At 35.7% G+C, this 20,611-nt stretch overlaps 1 protein-coding gene across 1 annotated transcript in view; it reads left to right on the top strand.

The window, feature by feature from the left end:
* arid3a (AT rich interactive domain 3A (BRIGHT-like)) overlaps positions 1–13,997 on the top strand; it is a 41,370-nt gene extending 27,373 nt beyond the window's left edge. Inside the window, exons 4-9 of the mRNA XM_007240243.4 lie at positions 7,225–7,297; positions 8,920–9,103; positions 9,990–10,231; positions 10,736–11,038; positions 13,380–13,469; positions 13,623–13,997. Coding sequence (XP_007240305.1) covers positions 7,225–7,297; positions 8,920–9,103; positions 9,990–10,231; positions 10,736–11,038; positions 13,380–13,469; positions 13,623–13,753 — 1,023 coding nt within the window. The 3' untranslated portion in view covers positions 13,754–13,997. The remainder of the gene's footprint in view (positions 1–7,224; positions 7,298–8,919; positions 9,104–9,989; positions 10,232–10,735; positions 11,039–13,379; positions 13,470–13,622) is intronic.
* Positions 13,998–20,611: the final 6,614 nt, after the last annotated feature.

Below are 20,611 nucleotides of genomic sequence, written 5' to 3'. Positions count from 1 at the left end.
GCAGTGGGCAGTGATCTTTTACTGTTTAGTAGGAGGTTGAGTATCAAATGGCTCTCTAGTCCCTACATACTGCAATGTATAGGCTGTGAATATAAATGCTTCTTAACCAGAACAGTGAATCATATGTCTAACAAAGGGCCATTGTGTTTCAGACTGTGGTACAGATGCATGGAGAACATATCACAAAATGCGTGTATAAGCCATAGTTACAGTGCGTTTAGAGGTAAGAAGCCAGAGTTTAATGTTCATGATGGGCATAACTTATTTGTATGATATTTAGTTTGGGGTGCGTACCTGTGGGTTTGTTAACACTAAAGACACATAAAGATCATTTAACATCATCATCACATTAAGGTGCATTTACAGTGGATAGAAAGCCGACAGAAATGTATCAATGTTTTTGTAGTAAGCGATACAACATTCTTACTAAGGGGGAGTACACACATGAAAGTCCGGGCCAGAGTCCACACCAAGTTTTATGTGACGTTGTGTACATTAAGTCCCGTTAACTTTGGTTACACACTGCAAAATGAGTGTAAAAGATTATCCTCTAATTCATTTTACTTCTGTTTATGAATGAGCGTTAATCTACTGTTACAGTAAATAAATGATTTCCCAGTCTAAGCGATTCAGGAAGGTTTGTGTAAAAGCACTCTAAATTTTGCACTTTCAGTTGCAATATTGGGCTGCAATTTTAGAAATTCCAGCAATTGTATCCTGGTTCATTATCTAGTTTGTTTAAAAAGTACTTTATTTAGAATCAGGTGAACTGTTAGTGGAATTAATTTGATGACTCAAGGGGAAATTAGTAACCAAACATGTTTTTTTCTAATAGTTTAAAACATATGGAATACTCTGTCCATATCAAATGTGTTCCTTTGTAGCTTTAATGTTGTTTTTTTACAAGCAGAAAATCTCTCCTGCTTCGATTGTTTCAAACTATTTTTTTTTTTTTTACAATAACTTGTAGGACAATGGTTGTGGATCTGTCTAAAAGTTGACAACAGTTCTCCTCCCCCAGATCAGCAAAACATCTAGGGCAGTGATAATGGCAACCCAGGGGCAGTAGTTTAGTTAGAACTGCACATGTACGTCTCGAGGGAAAAACACAGGGCATAACATACCACGATGTAAAATTTCATTTCCTGATCAGGAGGAAGATAAACCTGACTCACTTCACGCATGACTTGCGAGATTGCTAAATTCAAAAGTAATTTGAATTTATTAAATATATTTGGGGAGGGTTTCAGGTTTCGCTCTGCTGAAGAGTAATACAAAACATTTTCATTAAACAGGTGTTCACAGCCTCACTGTCTCTATCGCTGACTTTATTTCAGAGAAGGAGGCCTGGGTTATTGAATTCAACGCCATTGTTTCCCCACAATGACTCTCCCTTTTATCAAAGAAGTTTTACAGGGCCCACCCTGCATTCAGCCGTGGAGCTCTTATAACACACTCTTTCATTATCCATTCTGGGGCAAGTTAATCAAAATCTTGCCTGTTCTGCTGAAACTGTTTGGTTGTTTCCTGCCCCTCCCCCTCGCTATGCCTCTGAGGTGACTGGCGGGAGTGAAATGCTGTTACAGGGTTTCAGGACCAGTGGCTCGTATGTCACCATGAGTGTAATGTCAGGACTTTTGAGTGTCCGTGGCTGAGGATTGGATTCTGTGTTCTCACTAAGAATTAAGATTACATTCACAGGGCAAATACTGTGTGGCATGTGTTTGTTGCTAATGTTATTATAACTACATTAATATCTAATGGTAGCTAATATATTATCATTTAACTAATTTATGCTATTTTCACAAAGATCAGACAAGACTTTTTTTATATATCATAAAAGGCTAATCTGCTGTATTGACCATATAAATATTACAGCTATGAACAAATGCCAGTTAACACACACTTGACTAATCAAATAGGTTATGTCTAATAATCTACCTCAGTTGTAAATTAAGAGATGTGGCAACAACTGAAGTCATTTCACACCAGCACTTTTTAGTCTGGTTAAATCAGACTCTGGTTTGTTATTACCAGTAGTATGACTTGTTTGGGCAGGTGTGAATACAGTGATCACACTTGGATGCAGACCAGAACAACCTAATCAAGCCCCTTGAGCGGAGGTGGTCTTGGTAAACAAACTCTGCAGCAGTTAATTTATGGTGAGAATGTGATCATTAATCAGATTACTTTTTTAAAAGTACATATGTAATCACTGCTCAGCAATCAGCTGTGCTCTTGTAACCAGTATAACATTATAACAGTATAACAGTATGTTGCCCAGAGAAATACTAACGAGGACAACAAGCAGAAAGAATGTCCTCATATGGTTTGTTGTGACACATTTTGATTGGCTTTGATACTGATTTCTACTCTATGAAAAGAACTTAAACCAGAAGGTGAAAAAGCTTCACGTTTACAAAACTGGATTAAAGGAATGAACTGTGTGTGTAAAAACAACGTAAAACTCAAGATGTGTGCTGATCTACATTTAAGATAAACAGAACTGACTAGGTAAATATGATATTGTCCAGTTTTCTTTAAGTATTGACAATATATCAACAAACGGAAATAAACACGTTGAAATCTGTGCTAGCAGTCTTTCGTTTTTTCTTCTTGTAGATGAGTTCAGTGGCTCTCTTGCACATGGATACTGTGGATCTATGTATTGTTACCCTGTGTTTACACCTGTAGCTAACATGCGAACATAATACTGAAATAAACACACTCCTATGATAACATCAGCTCAAGTATTGCTTACAGAACATTCACATGGGTGGTTTGCACAGTTTCTACCTGATTTGTATGTGTTTATATAATGAAGCCTTCTCCCCCGAGACGACAGTAGATGAATAGATTTATTTCTGTTTCGCAAGTAGGGGGTTGGGATGGTGGTGGCACAACTGTCTCTCTCGTCATACAGGATAAACACTATGAAGGGGGTGGGGGGGTCCTGAAAAACAATTGGACAGGAGTCGGTTAGCCCCTGCTTGGTGTTCCTACTTGACGGTTAAGTGTTGACAGACCTTTCCTGCTATGTGGGTGTTAACAATGCTGATCAGACCAGTTGTTAAACAATTATATGCATTTCTGCTCCTCTGTTAAAACCAGGACTTTTCATCGACCTCTGAACCACCATCATGTTGAGTACGGGCCTCTGGGCATTGTTTGGCAGCTGCAGTTTGCAATCAACAATATCATGAAGGCTGAGATGTTTGGAGTAATAGCTGTATTGTGTGCGGGTTTGTTTAAGTGCTGCGGTCAGTTGCTTTGAAACCAGCTTTACATATTGTTAGTTTTATGACAATTGAAAATAACAGCTAGCAGGCACTGTATGCTATGGAATGATTTGGGGGTTTTGCTTCATGGTGGATGATTGCATATAGGGGTGGGCGATGTGGCCATAAAATAATATCACGATATTTCATGGTAATTTTGCGAAAACGTTACTCTTGACAAAAGGTCAAAACACTTTTTAAAAAATATTTCAAAAATACACTATACACTGCAAGAACATAATATTTTATTATTACATACAATATAATACTGCACACCCCTAAGTGAGATATAAAAAAATACAAGAATTGTATCTGATTTGTAACAGAAGTAAATGATCAAGAATGTCATGATAATATTAATAATACACTCCAAATATCTCTATATATCCAGGATTAAAGTAAAATAAATGATACTGGACAGATATAATCTATCTCTAGTAGATATATAATGGGAAATGGGATGGGTGATATGGCACGATATTTTAGGGTATAATATCGTTCACGATATAAAATAAAATAAATTTTTTGCCGATATTATCGTGTATGATACGATATGGCACACCCCTTATTCCATAAAAATGAATGTATTACAATTGTTTCTGAGTGATGTCATAAAGAACCATTCTTTGTTTCATAAAAAATATTATCGTGAAAAGAACTTAAACAAAAATAAGAGTGAAAGGAACCTTTCCACCCAAAAAACACCTTTCATTTTCCCCTAAAGTTTGTGGTTTAGACACAAATTTGTTGCAGAATGCTTTCTGCTGTCTAAACCCAGTCTTAGCCTTTTAACTCCTAATTGCCATAATTGCTACTACATACCTAAAAATAAATGTTCCTAGAGGAGACCTTTTCTTTTTAGTATCCACTTCCAAATAAGTAAGCAGGGGGTATATTATAAGAAGTGGTAGAGTATCAAAGTGGACATTAAGAGGATATAATAAGGATATAATACGAACAAAAATAAGAGACCACTTAAACATGATAAATTTCTTTGATTTTACCAAATTAAAAGCCTCTGGAATATAATCAAGAGGAAGATGGATGCCATCATAAGTCATCAAACCAAGCTGAACTGCTCAAATTTTCACACCAGGAGTGACATAAAGCAAAATCCAAAAGCGGTGTGTAAGACTGGTGGAGGAGAAAACTGTGAGTGAATACCAGGGTTATTCCACCAAATATTGATTTCTGAACTCTTAAAACTTATAATAAATCTATAATTATATGAACTTGTTTTCTTTGCATTCTTTGTCTGAAAACGTCTTCTGCGTCTTTTTTGTTATTTCAGCTATTTCTCATTTTCTGCAAATAAATGCTCTAGATTACAATATTTTTATTTGGAATTTGGGAGAAATGTTGTGTGTAGTTTATAGAATAAAACAACAATGTTTATTTTACGCAAACATATACCTATAAATAGCAAAATTAGGGAACCTGAATCAGAAACTGAAGTGGTCTCTTAATTTTTTCCAGAACTGTATATTTCCGAAACACTATAGCATTGTGGGGGATGTTTTGTTGAAACACTGCAACGAGAGGTGAGATATGAGATGAGAGTGGCATAAAATGACAATAATATCGTTTAGAGCAATCATTTCTGCGTTGATATCATTCACAAAAAATATATTGACAGGTCTAGCCACTTGACTTAGTGTCACCTAAATAGTCTAAACAGTTATAGGAAAAATCTGCCTGATGCCAATTATTGTATGTTTTAAAAGAATTAGTAACAACGTGCTGATAACAAAGTGATTAAAATAATATCGTGTTCATACTACTTGAATTTGTTTGTACAATGGAAGCCCTTTAAACCTAAACGTGATACATATCAAGGCGTCTGTACTCTAATGTGAAGACCCCTTTATTGCCACTTGTATTTTAAAGCAAACATTAACAAATTTGAGCTGAAATGTGCTCAGATGGTAAAGACAGTTAAGTCCGGCGTCCCTGTGACAGTGTGGTGGTCAAGAGTACTTGAAACAGGAAGTCTGTTTGTAAATTAAAGGAAGGCGGCACTGATGGAATTCCATTAGAAAACGAGAGAAAGAGAGCGAGACGAAGGGGAGCCGTTTGGGAGATTTATGGTATGGCGGTCCTCAGATATGCATGCATCCTGTAATTAAGCCTGTGCTGCATTATTACGCTCCCCCCCAACACACACACACACACACTCAGTCATTCATCCATCTCCTCCCATCCCCCCTCCTTCTATAGGCCTCTGAGACTGCTTCACCAGCTACTATCAGATCTGAAGCATTACTCTCCTTGTTTTGTTCCCAAGAGATGTAATAATTAACCTTTCCTATCGTGCTCTGTGTAGAACATAAAGCCTGCGTGAGTCTGGTCACGGCCTAATGGTGGTGAACACTGTGATATCATTGTGCAACAGGCGTTTTTTTGTTTTTTTATGCTTTGCTTTGTTTTTTCATTGCCCACATCGCAGGCACATGCAAATGAATACCGGATTTTCAGGATGTTTGACCTTTTGGGGAGTTTAATATCACTGCGTAGTCATCACAGGCTCAGCACTTTGTATGCATTTTAGATCAGATATCACTATTTGCATCACTACTGCTACTCTCAACGTGACTAACCGCTCTACTGTGTGTCCGGCTTTTACAGTGTGAAAAAAAAAGGATTTATAAAGAAGAGATTAATTCATTTTCAAGCATTTCTGTGGTCAAGTGTTTAAAAAAGAAAAGGTTTTATAATAAGGATTGTATGTATAGAAGTGCTGTACTTCTTGTCTTTTAGGGTGTGGTGTTTTGTGGTATTTAGGTTCTTTCTGTTGGAGATCTTATATTTTTCTGAGTCAAACCAGTTTGGGAAGAACAGATAGAGCTTTCTAGAAAATGGTTATTTTGGTTTTTATACGTATATGTTTGAGTAAAATGAACCTTGTTTTTTATTCTATAAACTACAGAATGTTTCCCAAATTCCAAATAACAATATTGTCATTTAGAGCATTTATTTGAAGAAAATGAGAAATGGCGGAAATAACAAAAAAGATTCAGACATCAAATAATGTAAAGAAAACAAGTTCATATTCATAAAGTTTTAAGCGTTCAGAAATCATTATTTGATGAGGTAACAATGGCTTTTAATCACAGTTTTCATGCATGTTGGCATGTTCTCCTCCACCAGTCTTACACACTGCTTTTGGATAACTATATACACTTCAGTATATATACACAAATGTTTCTCATTTAACATAGTTTGTGGAAACTGCTGCCCATTATCTAAAGTTGGCATCTTGGTGTAGCCCATCAGAGTAACAAGGCTGGGCTGGGTGAGGGGCTGAGGGGCTGTGCACACACCCACGCCTCAAATGACTGGTCTTTTTATAAATCAATTCTGAATTCTTGGAGTGTTGTTTACGGGTATTGAAGTTCTGTTGAAAAGCTTTACATTTTCAAAAAGTTGTTTTTGAAACGTACACCTCAGAATGAATTGTTGTGTGGAATCTAAAAAGCTTGTGTGTGGTGTTAATATTACCATATAATACGTTTAAGCATAAGGATAAGAACACAAAAAAAAAACATTTTTAGGTGTATCGATAAATCATGTCTATGATTATAGAAGACATTGTATCAAAAACTGTCTTATCACTGTACCCCTACAGATCAGTGTTAAAAATAACTGGAAGCAAATATTTCAGATGAACCCACATATGGACTGGAGATATCTACACAAATATCACATTGACACAAATCTGAGCAAGCTTTACTGGTTGACCACAGGTTCCACACAATCAAACTGTGATGAAGGATTTTTTCCCAAATCTTGGTTTTTAATTGTGTGATTCGGCTTGTGATTTTTATCATTGTGGTTTCATGCACAGTTTTGTGTTGCCTCTTTTTTTTTTTTTTTTTTTTAAATACGGGTTGATTCAGTTCCTATTTGTGCCTCTTATCATCTTTCTTTTCTCCTTTTACTCATCTAGCTTTATGAACTGGACAGCAATCCAAAGCGGAAAGAGTTCCTGGACGATTTGTTCACATTCATGCAGAAAAGAGGTACGTCATCATTTTGGAATGCAGAACCTAGACATGGTATTTCAGTGTATTACATCTTACACTGTCTGGGTACTTGCTGGTAAGCTTTGATGAAAAAGGAATAAAAATAATAGGATTATTCAGGGTATTTTTAGGATAATATTTTTAGCAATATGAAAAACATGACAATATATTTTCTTAATTTCAAGAACCTCTGGAACACAATAAATATTAGTAAACATCAATACTTTTGTATAAAATAATGTTTCAAAAATAAATTATAAATATTTTGGTCCTGCAAGCAAAAACAGTTATCCAATGAATATCCTTAAAGCCCTTAAAACTTTTAAATACCCAGTAAATTTCAAAACAAATACAAAATAGTTTACAATGCTGCTTTAAGACAGAATACTATTATTGCATTATTTAAGTGTTTAAAAAATTACAATATTATTGATTTTGATACAGTATACACACCCCTAATGTTTGGTTGTATATGTGTATTGTCACAACCCTTTGTATCTCAATTTTTACTTTTTGACATCATGTGAATTTGAATATGAAAACTGGTCTTAACAATTTATTGCACTGTACCTTTTTACATAGTCCTACATTGAAAGGTTAAGATTTTTCCTTCTCCTGTAAAGTTACAATTTTGGAAATACAAGGTTCTTTCTATGCCCGTATTATTGTGTTCATGTGACGCACAAGCACCCAGCTCATGTTTCAGCCTGCTGAAGCAGTATTTATTTCTCAGATGACTGTTTTATGGCTGCTGACATTTTTACTGTGTACCATGTGCTTAACTAAATATATGGTCTCTGAACATATAGAAAACATAGTGAATGTGTGTGAACACAAGCACATGTTGTTGTATGGCCTTGGAGATATCGAACCATTATCGTTGCTACGCTTCAGATATAGAAGCCTCACCACACCGTAATTTACAGACGGAGTTACGGAGTTGTTTTTCTCAGAGATGCATGACTGGTGTGTTGCTGTTGTGAGGCAATGTTTTATTTGAACTCCCTTAAATGGATTTGTCCTTCACACATGTGGAATAGCATGTTAATGCTCATAATAGCGTGACGCTGCCCCCTAGAGACAGGAAATGTGACAGCTTTTATTAACACATACAGTACTGTAGAGCCTGGGGGGAAAATAGTAGTTTAGTAATTGTGCCTAAACATACATTTAATCAGCCCATAAAAAACCCATGCTGACTTACTGTTCTTACTGTGCCCTGCCTTTAAAATGGCCGTAAATAGACATAAACAGTGAGTGGAAATGGAGGAGCTACTGAACGCAGTCATGTGACCGAAAAAAGCCTAAAAACTTACAGCTCCTGTTTTAATTGCAGTCCAGATACAAGAGTTTAATCACTGAGTAGAAGTGGGAAATATTTTCACAGATGTGAAACTAATCCTATCCGCATAGGGCTTTAACTTAGTAGCACTTTTTTTTTTAAACTATCTTCGCTGATCGATTTTTCATTTACCGTGAGAGAAGTCTGTTTAAAAGAGTTGTTTTCCCCTTTTTCCTTTGGAAGTTAGAAGCACAAGAAAATAAATGGTATGTACACACAAATGAAAAAAAAAAAACATGTAAATAAGCCGTGTGGGTTTTTTTTTTCTCTCTCTCAGGGACCCCTGTGAATAGGATCCCTATCATGGCCAAGCAGGTGTTGGATCTGTACATGCTGTACCAGCTGGTGACAGAAAAGGGGGGGCTGGTCGAGGTCATCAATAAGAAGCTGTGGAGGGAAATCACCAAAGGCCTGAACCTGCCCACCTCAATCACCAGTGCTGCCTTTACACTCAGGACACAGTGAGTCCACCACACACTACTTTTTGTTTTGTTTTTTTTGTATCACACAGATATGATATTTAACCATACAAGCTTTGGAAAAATGCTGTAGAGCACACATTTCATAATTTAGGTCAGCACTCTCCAGAACTATTGAAGAGACTAAACCAAACATATTTTTAGTAATAATAAAAATACAAAATAACTGAGTGAAAAGTATTTATGCTGAAGTAGACACTTGGTTAATGAGTGTTGCAACATACAGTATTACAGGTTTTAGGTAAGATCTCAACTAAATTGACATTTAAAAATTTTAAAGATCTCAGGATTTGCCCAAACAGTACCCTGCAGTGAACACCTAGTTCTATTTTAAGGTTCTTTAGTTCCATAAAGAAATATGTTTAAAATGGAGATTGTGAGTGTGGCAAATATCTAATGAACCTTTACACTCTCGTTCTTCACATCTGTGTTACAAACCTGGTTCTGGTTGGAACTAAACAAGTTTGTTCTATCGAACCACTCATACCTCCTTTATTTTAAAGAGGGTATACATCTTGTAAATTATTTCATGGTTGCTCGGCTGCTCTCACAGAATGTTCTGTCTTAATTCCTATCCAAAAAGCAGCTTTGAATACAGATTTTCTTTAAAGCATTTTGAGTTATCTTCAGTTGTTTGCTGACACGTAGCTATTTGTTACTAGCAGTCTTCGTTGTGGCTTTGTTACGAGAAACGCCTGTTCCTCCACGTCACATTAAAACAGCGCTCCTTGGTTGTGGTTTGCATGCTAGTCAAATGGCCCTGCCTTGCCAAAATAGGCATGAAACACCAGTCTCTGGTGATATACTGAACTGTGGTTTGTGAGATTACCTCAGATTTAACTAAAGTTGCATTTTCTTTTCTTTCCAGATACATGAAGTACCTTTACCCTTATGAATGTGACAAGCGAGGTCTCAGCAATCCCAACGAACTCCAGGCTGCCATAGACAGTAATCGTCGTGAAGGACGTCGGCAAGGCAGCTCCCTTTTCATCTACTCCCCAAATGGGACACCCACAATGCTCTCGTCCACCAAGCTTTCCATGCCCAACATTGGCCTTTCTATGGCCACTAATGGTGCTTCTCTCACCTCCATGCAGAAAGTTAAAAAGGGTAAGCCCAGACTTGACTGGACCGAGTCATAATGAATGATTTGTCTTTATATAAATATACCTTGTTGTTGTTGTTCTTTTAGTACCCAAATATATAGACCTTTAATATTTACATATCCATCATATTGATGCACATGTGGCATTGTACATTATAGCTGTACAATTATAGACTCAGTTATAGGTTGTCTGATGTCAGGCAGTTTTTCAGCTTCCCTCCGCATCATTCACAAATGGTCAGTTTTTGACCTCTGGACAGCTGTCGACTGGATATTATTTGGGTGGTTTTAGGCACAGCCTTCTTACTATACTTTGGACACATGGTCACTGCTTATTAGTGATGGTCAACCATCCAAATAAACTGATTATCCATTAAGTAGGGTTAAAATAAAGCTTTTGATTGGACTAATAAGCCAATTTATTATACATAATATTACATAACCTTCCTGAATCGTTTCATTCTCTGCATCCCCTTACTAAATTATCTATTTTTCTGTTCTCCATCTAGAAGATGACAGTGGTCAGTCACTCGCAGCTACAAGCAGCAGGCTCCCAGGAGCTCTGGCTACTCACTCTGTGGCTGCAGCTCAGGCAGCAGCAGTCCAGGCTGCAGCGGCGCAGGCTGCCATGGCCGCGCAAGTAGCCGCACTGGAGCAGCTGCGGGACAAGTTTGAGGCTGGTGAACCTCCAGAGAAGAAAATGGCTCTGCCGGCAGGGGAGGATCACCAGCGGCTCATCCAGAGGGCACTGCAGCAAAACCTACTGGCAATGACTGCGCAGATGCCCATGAACATTCGCATCAACAGTCAAGGTAATAAAGGTGTTTGGTTTAGCGAGGTAAACCACACTGCAGCTGCACAGGGCGTTTAATTATTTGCTTGTTCAGTAAAAACCATGCAGACAGGAAAATGATTTGTTTCCAAAACACATTAGGCTTGTTCGGATGTTACAAAACTGCTGATTTTGAATCTTCTTCTGTTGACTCTTTAGTGAGGTCAAATTTGTGCAGGCACTTAAAGGTGGTACACCATTTAAGAGTATCATAAATATACCTAAAGACCTTTTTTTAGCAATCCTACTCTCTGGCTTTTGCCTTAACTTGAACTTCACAGTTTTTAACTGCTTCCTTTTTATTATATTTTGAACTGAGAACACTGCATTCTGAACACTTTGTAGTCTTCTTAAATCCTTGTTCTGCTTTGTGGGAATCAGTAATTTGAATAGTTAGAGTGCTAGGAAGCTGCTTAGAGGAGCCCATCATTGCTGCTGTTGAGACGAGGTTTAAGTGTTTATAAAGCTTTTGAATTTTGAATCACCTCTCCTATCACCTAACAGTGATCTAGGACAAAACATTTAAATAAAAATGTAATATTATGGGATGCCCAGCATTTGCATGGTGCTCCTTTCTTTTTTGTTTTCTGAAACTGTACACAAGTAATCTATTAATCATGTTTAAAATGGTGACATAAATGTTCTTTATCTTTAACTTTATATCTTTTGGAGATCAGTTTTGCTGGCTGCCCATTTTTTTCCAGGCCACTGTATAATATGATTTACGATGTACATTTCTAGTTTAGTTTTTGCATTTTAGAAATTATGATGGCATAGGAAAAAAATATTGTCCTTTTCCCCAAAATAGGCAGGCAATTTTTTTATTTTTTGAGCTTTAGAGTTTGCAGCTAATCTTAAGTGACTTTTCTTTTCTTCTTAGTTTTTATTTTTTCAAGGAAATCCTTCTAATGTTTCCAGCTCATGAAGGGGAATCTGTTACAGCTTCTCTTGAAATCCTGTGGTGAAAAAAAAATGTACCTGAACTGTTTTTCAATGAACATTCATTTTACGTTTTTCTCATGTGGTGAAACCGAACCGGTTTCCCGCCTCCATACAGGAGAAGCGCCTCTAAACATACTAAATGGTGCTGAAAGGTTTCCCACTATTAATTTTTTTCTCTCTTTGTTTCACGCTATGACGCAGAAATGTGCCTGTTTCAGCTCTTACTTAGTGTGTCTCTATCTTCATATGGCTTCCTAGTTAGTGACCTCCATGTACTCATAACTGTGGTTGCTTGTTCAAAGCAGCTTAATTCTTAAGTAGTATTGTTCTTACTCTTTACGATACTGAGAGAAGGGAAAGGGGTGAAATTGTCCATGTGAAAAACTTTGATAAGCCTTCAGCAAGTGGTTTTCAAAAAAAGTCTTTGATGTTATCAAAATCTGCAAAGATTAGTAAGAAGGAAATGAGATGCTGACCCACTTCTCACCTGCTGCTGCGAGACTCATATGAGGGGAAATCCCCATGATGACACAGTGGAACATCCATTATTTGGTGTAAACCATAAGCGAGTGATTCATGTACTTGTGGTTTTATTTGACACGTTTCATAGTAAAACGTGAGTGAATGAGACATGCTCTGAGGAATTATTTGAATTATTTTTCTCTATGCTGTGAAAGAGGAGCATGATGCCCCCTGCTGTGAATTTGTAAGCGAATTCATACAGGCTGTTGAGTTTCTTCGGAAATTTGCATAGTTAATTTCAAGTTGTTCTGTGTCAATATATTTTTGCTTTATTATGTTGAGATTCATCATTTTGCTAAATATGTGTAGTATATTAACACTGACTGAAATGGCAAACGATTAATCTAATGAAAATAATACCACATAGTTAATGAAATGCTTGTCTAGTCTGGCAGCAAGACATAGGCTGGCAGCATGTGATCATTTACCAAAGGTGTTCCCTGCATCATTCAGTTTAAATTGTCTTGCTTTTTTTCTTTAGGGGTGATCAGTGCTTACATGCTATCACTGTTAAAACATTTGAGTGGTGTTTTATAAACAGTTTACTTTATAGAAATTATAATGTGATTTGAGATGGTGCCAATAGTGTTTTTTCTCAGAAAGAGTAAACTGTGCAGGTTAGTGGTGAGATAAGAACAGCATTTTTTTGTGGAGTGAATGTTGTTTTTGATTCTCACTCTCACACGTTTTCACTTTGTTTGAGGGGTTTACAGTTAAAAGTACCTGAATTGTATTTTGGTCAAAAAATAATTACACACATTACTTTCACAAACCAATTCTGTGTAATCATCAATATACTGATGTTGCATGTTTCCATCAATAAAACATTTAATTCCTTTTTTTATCGCACCTTTCAGAAGGCAGACCGGATTCAGCTCTGAACCTCACCACAAATGGCATGAACAGCATCAGTATGTCAGTGGAACTCAATGGAGTTGTATACACTGGTAAGTATCTGCTTAGAAGAACAGTTACATTCACCTGTATTTTATGTTTGCATTGAAGTGTTGCACCTATTACGTTTTTCATATTTTGTTATGTATTGCTATATATTTTTTTGCCTGTTTAATTTGTGTTGTTTCTGTTTTTGCTTATTGCAGGTGTGCTTTATGCTCAAGCTACAGGTATATCCTCATCAGGAGCATCCAGCAAGCTTCCAGGGGGCCGCAGCAATTCCCAGCCACTTCCTCAGACACCTACCTCATCCACTTCCACCAATCCATCACCTTAAATGCCTCACACCCTTCTCATCTCAAAGCTAGCTAAAGCCAAATATCAACCTCATTTTCTATAACCTATGCCAAAAGAAACATGCAGGAATAGCAGATTCTCAGACCATTTTAACGTACAATATCTCAGGTTCTTTAACTCATCTTTTGCTCAGTAGCCAAAATGAACTAAAAATATGTAAAGAGAAAAACGAGAGTTTATGGTAAAGACAAACTTATATATATATACATATATATATATATATATATATATATATATATATATATATATATGTGTGTATATATATATATATATATATATACATATATATATATATATATGTGTGCAAAACCTGTGAATAATTTATTTCCTTTCTGGGTACACAATGCTTGGAATAATCAGTAGAAGAGAAGAAACTAGGAATGGTAGCACACTGTTTACACTTTTTACACACCTGCTGACTGACAATGAAGCTTCTTGCTAACAAGAAGAAAAAGAAGAACATTTTTAAACCAGTTTTTTTTTCCATTAGTGTTATAAAACATATGCAAATAAGGTTCTAAACTCTACATGTATTCTTTATGTGTATCTAGAGTGCCTTGTGGAACTACATCTCAACAGTTTTGACGACAGACTCAGCAAAACTCTTAAAGACACAAACTAGTCAGACTTTCTGCTTGGTTTCTGTTGTGTGTGCTTAGGGCTTGGTTGCTCTACATTTTGGAAAACGCAGTGGAAAACAGCTTCAATTATTCATTTTGACTGCAAAATCAAAAGGAGTCTAATATGGCAGAAATTCTTGTTGGGGTGCATCATAAACATACAGAAGATATATATTTTGCAAGCCAGGGTGTATGTTACAGAGGTATCATATTTAGCAAATGACACTGCAACCATATAAGTTAATCTTTAGGATCTGAACCAAATCTTTCATTGTTTTGTAATGTTTCCCACACCTGTGCGTTAAATATGGGTACTCATTTAGGTTAAATATCTGGAGCTCACCTGCTATTATGTTATCTTATCACTTGATGTGCTGATATGCAGGAAGCATCTGTGTATCAGAAAACAGCCTTATGTATGTATATTCCCAACACACTCTGTATGTTCAGTCACCTTCAGTGGCATTGACATTCTTGAGTTTCACGACTCACTTTTCCCAGCATAGATAGAAATAGAAGTACCAGATCTTAAACAAAAGTGAATATCTGATCATATAATCATACCTTCTGACAGAATGTATTATATTATGGAGTTTCAATTTAAAAATGATCTATATTACCTTACAGTGAGTGGGGTCCAGTGTCTGAGATCACTATTGACAATGCTTCTACATTCCACCTTTAACCTTTTCATTTAATATTTAAAATATCATTCACAGTACATTACAAATTATATAATCAGCATCATTTTTGTTTTCCTTTTGTTTTAGTAACTTCAAATTGTGCTGCAAAGGATCTAAGTCAGTAGGTTTTAACCTTCCTGGAGAGCTCACTACCTGTCTGTGGGCTCAGTTCCAACTTAAACCTAACACACCCGATCCAGACAATCAATGATGTCTGAAAACAGTTTAATGCATTAAATTTTAGTTTGGACAGGTGGCGTAGATTAGAGTGTGATCATTAAAGACACCATTTATACCTGGTCATCTTATGCATCTTGAGTATTAGAATTCTATCTGGAGAATGCCACAAAAATGAAAATGTAAATGCAAGCAAAATGCATTTAAAATAGATTTTAAAAAATCCCAAAACTTGAAAACCACTCCAGTGCAACCAAAACACCAGAAATAAATTATGTGTTGCAAGTGAATTTGCAACACCGCAATCAGATTTCAGTCCAAGTTACCGGAAACACATTTGAAAATGTATTAATCAAGTGTTAATGCATGTGGCAAGTATGTGAAGTTTAAAGTGACCAGATGTAAACAGGTGAGGCAAGGTAGGTCTTCAGGAGCAGGGATGAAGACTAGTGCTCTAATAAGTAGATTGTAAGTAGAACATGTGTCTCAATGGAAGGTATGTGGGATCTTTTTTGATGCACAATGGCTGACATTTGACCATTGGTCTAGAAATAGAGCAGATTTCTAAAGATGATTAATTTTGTTAAACAAATTTCAAATAAAAATTCTATGACACATTTAAATGAAAATATCCCAGATTCAATATGTGTTCTCAGACTTATGGACCTCACATGAATTTTAACAAAATATTTTTCATATTCTTGGGGCTGGAATTAATTAATTCCATAATCAATATTTCCCTAACTGAATATTTTCCCTTAACCTTGATCAGTGAATAAAGTAGAATGAATAAGTGACTTATTAATTGTATAGGATAACTTCTTATATGCTTCTTACACAAGAGTTTGTGAAACTCCCCGCATATTTTCTCATAACTAACTTATCTGATTGGAATGAAAATGTGATTGAGTCTTAACATTGCAACATAGATGATGTCAGGCTTGTGCATTTTAGAAATATCAGTTAGTATCAGATTTCTTTAAAAGGATATCTATGTAATTTATTAGAAATGTAGTGAATTACAAACAGCTGGGATTGTTTTCTTGTATATGGTTCCAGGTTATCTGTATCTGTGTGCACCGATTTTAGTGTTACACCATGTTCAGGGACATTTGCTAATATCTCAACAATCAGTATCGAGGTTTGAAATCATCTGGTATATAGTTTAAAGTGGTTACTTCACTAGCATGGTGAGGTAAAATTGAACAGTTTGTAAAATAATATTGTGGCCTTTGGGATTTAGGACACAGTGAAGCAAGGGGAGAAAGGAAGCAAAGGTTTACATAGGAAGGGGAATAATGTAGGCCTGTTTTTTAGCGTGACCTGTCCTTAAGTGTTGCCAGTGTTTCTCTCTCAGCCATAGCTCTAAATTTTCAAAATATTAGAAATATATTGACTCTGTTGCTTGGTTTGTTATATCTTCTTGTTTATTTAGGTGTAGTTCTCCATCGCTTTGGCATGTAAAGTACTGCAGCTTCCGCACAGGCAGGGGCGCCGCTGTTTTAGAAGAAGTTGCTTTAATAGCGTTTCTGGCAAATCTCAGGGAAGACATTTTGTTATTACTGCTTTATGATTATCAGGAAATGACAGCATACCTCATGGGTTTAAAGGTACGTTACTGTTGAACTTTCTCACTACCTCAAACACACATTTATACAGCTGCAGCAACACCATTACACACACACACAACACAACACAAACAATAAGTACAATGTGACTTCATTTTATCAGGTACTTGTCATTTGCAAAGCACACACAATAAAAAAATGCAACCTCATCCACCTCAGTGTACCACCTGTGCCATGTGTAGAGCGCCTTGTAGCTTTTGGCATTGTAGAGATTCTTAAACATGATTTGAGAGACTTATTGAAAGTTAATTTGTTTGGTTCTGTAGAAAACAATGTCAGACTGCCTTCAGATTCCAGGCATGACAATTTTTTTTTTAATACTTACGTTAATCCTAATATAATTTGTCTGCAATATTTAAAGGTAGCAGTTAACCGATAGTTTGCTGCCCTCTTGTGGATGGAGTATAGCATTGGCCTTGGTGCCTGCTGAATTCACACTTCATTCCTTTATGGTATATATATACTCTTAGAAAATCGACTCCCCTTAAGTTACTTCTGTTTCTTGTGTTTATTTAATAGGCAGATAGGATTTTGGACTTATTTTAGGAGGGACAAACAAGTACCTTGTATATTTTGAGCCTTAAAATGGAAAAACACAGTGTCCTCTGAATGTATTGAAGCACTGAAGTCAAATGATTCCTGTTGTACGCTTACCTGCTCTTACACCTAAAGAGGAAAATTATTCCTTAATGAACTATTTACAATTTTGCTGTACATAAAACAAATGTTTATGAAAGATCCATTTGTTAATAGAAGTACTACCTCTTCTAAGGCCCCTCTAAATCACTTCTTTTAAATGGTGTAGTTTTGTATTTTTTTTAACTTACCTACAGTCAGAAAATGACAGAACATACCCTGATCATTCATGACATGGGGGAAAAAACACCTGTCCAATATTGTGTGGACCCTCTTTGTGTGGGGATTCATGGATCATATCATTGAGTCTTGGGTGCCCACGACCCTGCTGCCAGTTTACCTCACAAGACCTGTCTGGTCTTTTGGAGATGTTCTGGTACAGTTGTCGTCATCGCTCCTCCCCCCCCCCCCCCCCTCACTGTTCTATCTGTGCCTAATATATAAATCCTACTGCATTACAGGTGCCACTGTAACAAGATAATCAAGGTTTTTCAGTTCCTCTATATTGAATTTAATGCTGTTGCAAATCAGATATCTAAACTAAAACATTTGAGTTTACATAAGGAAAAAAAAAAACAGATTCTTGACTTTTAATCATTTTGGAGGACACTGTGTACAAGATGTATAGAAAAGACAATGAGAAATGCTTTTTTTTTTAACCGTATGAACATGCTTATATTATTATATTAAGATGCCTTATGCTTTGACAATTCTTTTGACCTTTTTATTTCCCCTAAAGTTTGATGTTACACTAAATCTAGTGCAGTTATTTTCTTTTCCTTTTTTTTTTTTTTGCTTTTATTTCTGATGTAAACAGCTGGACAGCTGTTAAATGTCAAACGTTTTTCATTAGTTTTAAATTTCACTGGCATGTGAAAGCCTTTCATCATCAGAACAGCAGCTCTTCAGATAAGAACATATTTAGTATTTAAAATGGTTTAAATTCCAAGAGCTGTAAAATTGCCCAAAAGGCATAAAATAGTGTTGGCTTTCGAATTGCCCAGCTTGTCTGTGAAAGATCAAATCTACTTAATAATATAAATAATATATAATTTTTCGTCATGAGTTTCCTCGCAACAGTGACTACGTTACGATAGTGATGTGATGATGAGGACTGCTGGGCCTGCTTGTGATCACACGTGGAAATAGTTGGATTTTTAAACAAGGCATTCATCGTCTTCTCAGGAAATACACTTCTACCTCCAGATATATGGATATATGTTCATTTTAGGGCTATTGGTCACAGCTTGCTACATTTAGTACTCAGAAAAATAATTCTAACTTTGTAATGGTGTTACAGAATGTCTCGTATCACTGTGTGTATGTGTGTAAGTATGTGTGTGTGTGTCTGGATACTTCTTCTTGGTGTGCTTTTTTTTTTTTTTTTTTTTTCAAATAAAATTAAAATCTTATTCCACTTATGGGAGTTGCTAAGAACGGGAGAGAATCATAAGTATGGTCAATGTTGTCCCGCCGTTTTGAACAGGGATCATGCAAGTTAATCATTAGAATATGTTGTTTTTGTGTTCTGTGATACTTTGACTTCCTTTTTGTACCTTAAGGGATTGTAACAACCTCCTGACAGCTCAGAATTGTTCTCTAATGGGTGGAGAAAGGGAGGAAAAAATACAGTCTTTACTTATTTAATCAAGATGTGTTTGTGTGAAAAAATTACTTTATTTGAAATATAAGTATATCAATTATAAATGTTTGTTTTCAAAGAATGTCTTCAGAAGTGCAGTTATTTCCTTAACAGTTGGGATTTAAAAGGACTCATTTTTTAGACTGTTATATAGTTATATAGTTCAGAAAATGACACAGTGACAACATGCATATTATGCATATTAACACAAAAACCTTTCATATTTGTACAACAATAATTCATATATGGAACTGACACTCCACAGAATTATATCTAATGATAATGATTATGATATCTGCTGTGTGTTGGTATGTAATGTAATAATTACACTCTGTTCTTGTTAAAAAAAGGTTGTTTTCAATATTTTTTTTCTTTCTGGTGTGATGACCATCATCTTGCTTGATAATGTAAAGTGGGCTATACATTTCTTGCTCACAGTTTTAATGTAAAATGTATAGTTTTTTTTCCTTTTTGAGATGTTTACATTTTATATCTGTCACCACTATATTCAAGATTAGGCTAATTATCATAACTTGAGAGTTTCAGTTGTAAGCAAAGATGAATATATAATAAAACACAGGTCTGGTTTGATAATGCTGTTTTTAGCCATTTATGTATTAAAAACAAAATGTCTTAACATGGAGACACATAGTGGCACACACAAACATGTATAAACAACATTTTAATAATACACTAATGTTTCCATGTGCTGGAGAAAAGGGAAAAACATTAAGGCCGTTTCCCAGACTGGGATTTAGCCTTCATTTAAAAAGCTGTGAAGTCCAAGACTAATCCCTCTCTAAGAATCTACACAAAAAAAACTATTCAATATTTTATTTTATTTGGATTACATTTTTTATATAGCTGTTATATTAGGGCCTTCCTGCATAACAGACAGAAACAAGATTCACCACTCTTACAAATTTTTATTTATATATTTCATTGTGTACACACAATTCTAAAGTAAAATATACAGCTCTGGGAAGAATTAAGAGCACTTCAGTTTCTGAATCAGTTTCTCTGATTTTGTTATTTATAGGTAAATGTTTGAGTAAAATGAACATTGTTTTATTATATAAACTACGAACAACATTTCAACCAAATCCCAAATAAAAATATTATCATTTTGAGCATTAAACAAGCAGTAAACGAGAAATGGCTGAAATAACAAAAAAATGCAGAGCTTTCAGACCTTCAGTAATGCAAAGAAAACAAGTTTATATTCATAAAGCTTTAAGAGTTCAGAGTCTTTAAACTATCAAAATAATTAGTTAATCTGCCTTGGCACACGTAACAATCGAGTAACATATTCTTAATTCATAGGGTTTAATATGATGTTGGCCCACCCTTTTGGGAAAGCTTTTTTGGGAAAGCTCTTTTGGGAAAGCTTTTCACAAGTTATAGGATTTTTGACCAGATGGTTCTTTCAGAAGCACATTGTAAGATCAGACA

The sequence above is a fragment of the Astyanax mexicanus genome, chromosome 16 (assembly GCF_023375975.1).
Source record: "Astyanax mexicanus isolate ESR-SI-001 chromosome 16, AstMex3_surface, whole genome shotgun sequence".
Lineage (NCBI taxonomy): Eukaryota > Metazoa > Chordata > Actinopteri > Characiformes > Acestrorhamphidae > Astyanax > Astyanax mexicanus.
The sequence above is the reverse complement of the archived record's forward strand: the minus strand, read 5'-3'. Positions and strand labels throughout refer to the sequence as shown.